This window comes from Condylura cristata, unplaced genomic scaffold, assembly GCF_000260355.1.
Source record: "Condylura cristata isolate star-nosed mole 26May11 unplaced genomic scaffold, ConCri1.0 scaffold00034, whole genome shotgun sequence".
Lineage (NCBI taxonomy): Eukaryota > Metazoa > Chordata > Mammalia > Eulipotyphla > Talpidae > Condylura > Condylura cristata.
In genome coordinates, this window is record NW_004567135.1 from 2206918 (window position 1) to 2208973 (window position 2056).

General features: G+C 59.1%; 1 protein-coding gene across 1 annotated transcript in view; it reads left to right on the forward strand.

Moving 5' to 3' along the window:
• Window positions 1-432: 432 nt before the first annotated feature.
• The window catches only part of METTL1 (methyltransferase like 1), a 6738-nt gene continuing 5114 nt past the window's right edge, over window positions 433-2056 (forward strand). The window contains exon 1 of the mRNA XM_012732274.1: window positions 433-563. Within this exon, the coding sequence (XP_012587728.1) occupies window positions 433-563 (131 nt within the window). The remainder of the gene's footprint in view (window positions 564-2056) is intronic.

Genomic DNA, 2056 nt, shown 5'->3' on the forward strand with positions numbered 1-2056 from the left:
GTACCTCCGGCCTGCACCCATTCTTCTACTCAAAATGAATAAAATCTTTAAAACAATAAAAAAGGCATTAAAACTAAATGAGACTGGGCCCTCCCTGGTGGCGCAGCGGGTTAAAGCGCAGCACTAAGAAGCTAAGGCCACTTCGGCACGAGTTCAACTCCCAGCCAAGGAGGGACCCCCAGGGCGCGGCAGACCCCTCCTGACTGCCCGCTGCTCCCCTCAGCAGTGGACTTTGTCAGTCGGCCTGTTCTGCTCCCCGCTCTGTCTCTGGTGAAGCTCTCACCGCCCCTGAGCCTCTGGCCTGTGCCCCACCTCTGTGTGAAGAAATAATAAATAAATAAGTGAGCCAGTCAGCACAGCTGCATATGACCCAGGGGTCATCGGGTGCCGAGGAGTATCGAGGAGGCCCTCGGGGGAGGGCGCCTGAGCTGCATGAAGGGCGCATCCCCGGAACTGGGGGCAGGGCTGCCGGGCGGCAAGGATGACATCAACACAGGCCTGAAGCCCCGACAGCTGCAGCCTGCCAGGGAAGAGGGGCCGGAGGCCCCGGAGGCCAGCGCAAGGTCCTGGCTCTACCCTGAAGGCAGCGCGGGGCTGGGGCGGGGGCTGTAGCTGCACTCTGGAAAGACCACTGGCTGCTGGGCGCCGTGGCAGAGGCGAGGCGGGCCAAGGAGCCGCAGCAGGAAGGCCGTGGGCTGCCGCACCCGGCAGACAAGTGACAGTGGCGGGGCCGTCAGTGTCCGGGAAACACCCGAGAGGACAGAAGCTTCTCAGGAGCTGAAGCAACAGGACGAGGGGTGTGGAGAGTGGGAAACGAGGCACCTTAAAGGCGATGTCTGGGTCCCTGCTGGGTGGATGCCTGAGCTACAGGGAGAAGCAGGCCTGGTGGGGGACGACCAGCCTCTGGCTTGGGCGTGCCATGCTTCCTGGTGTTTGTGAAAGCCCGGGGAGTCGGAGCCCCTAGTCTAGACCAGATGGTGGCCCGGGAGGAGGAGCCGCCTGGCGCGTGTCCGGGACTAGGACTCGCTGGACTCACATTTCAGGAATGTGGGGGAGGGGCAAGGGATTGGAAGGTGCTGCCCAGATTTCTGCCTCAGCAGCTTCTGGGGAGCAAAAGAGGAGAAGCTGGTCTGGAAACAACTGAAAGTGGGCGTCCCTCTCCAAACTGCAAGCCGCCTGTCCAATCACGCCCGCCCTGGGGCAACCTGCCCTTGACAGCCGGGTTCTGGCTGCGCCTGGTGTCCACGCTGGCCCCCTTCTGACCACGGTCTTGTGCGGAAGCATCTGCCATCCTCCCCACTAATACACAAGTCCTTGGAGAGGAAACCTGCTTTCGTCACTGATGTACCCCAATAAGCTAACTGGCTCTGGGTATCCGCAGGGAACTCCACATGCACCGCCGAGCGAGAGAAGAGTGAGTGCCTGCCTCTGGGAAGGCCTGAATGTGGCCTGGCTGTCCCTGCAAACGAGGACACGTCCGCTTTCCTTGCTGGGGAGATGACATCACAAATGGGGTGTGAGGCTCCATCTGTGCGTTAGATTACAAGTTAAGGGACGGTCTCCTCTGGTCTTTGGTTTCCGACAAAACTAAAGCAGACTCCTCCATTCCCGGATTGGGAGTGCGTAATTTCTACCCTACTTCCCACCAAACACACCCCAGAAACTCAGTGTTTCTCCAACAATCAAAACCTCATTCGTACTGAAGTCAGAAGGCAGATAGGTCAGTGGCCCCAGGTACCCCCAGGGCACTCCCATTTATGCTTTTTGACACAACATCGTGTCCAAAGCAAAGGGGGTCTTAAGTGACAGCACTGCCCATGAAATCAGAACAAGCAGAGACAGCAACAATTCCTACTAAGGTCCGCCCAGCTCTTATTTCCGCCCCAAACCACCCCACTACGGTGCTCTGTGAGCCACGCAGCTCCGTCTGGAACACGGGAACAGCAGCAAAGACAGAAAGGAGAGAGAGGAAGGAAGGAAGGAAAAAGTTGCCTGAAAGGACGGGCCTGGAGAGCCCACACCGCTGCCCTCTCCGGAGAACCCCGCAGACGGAGCC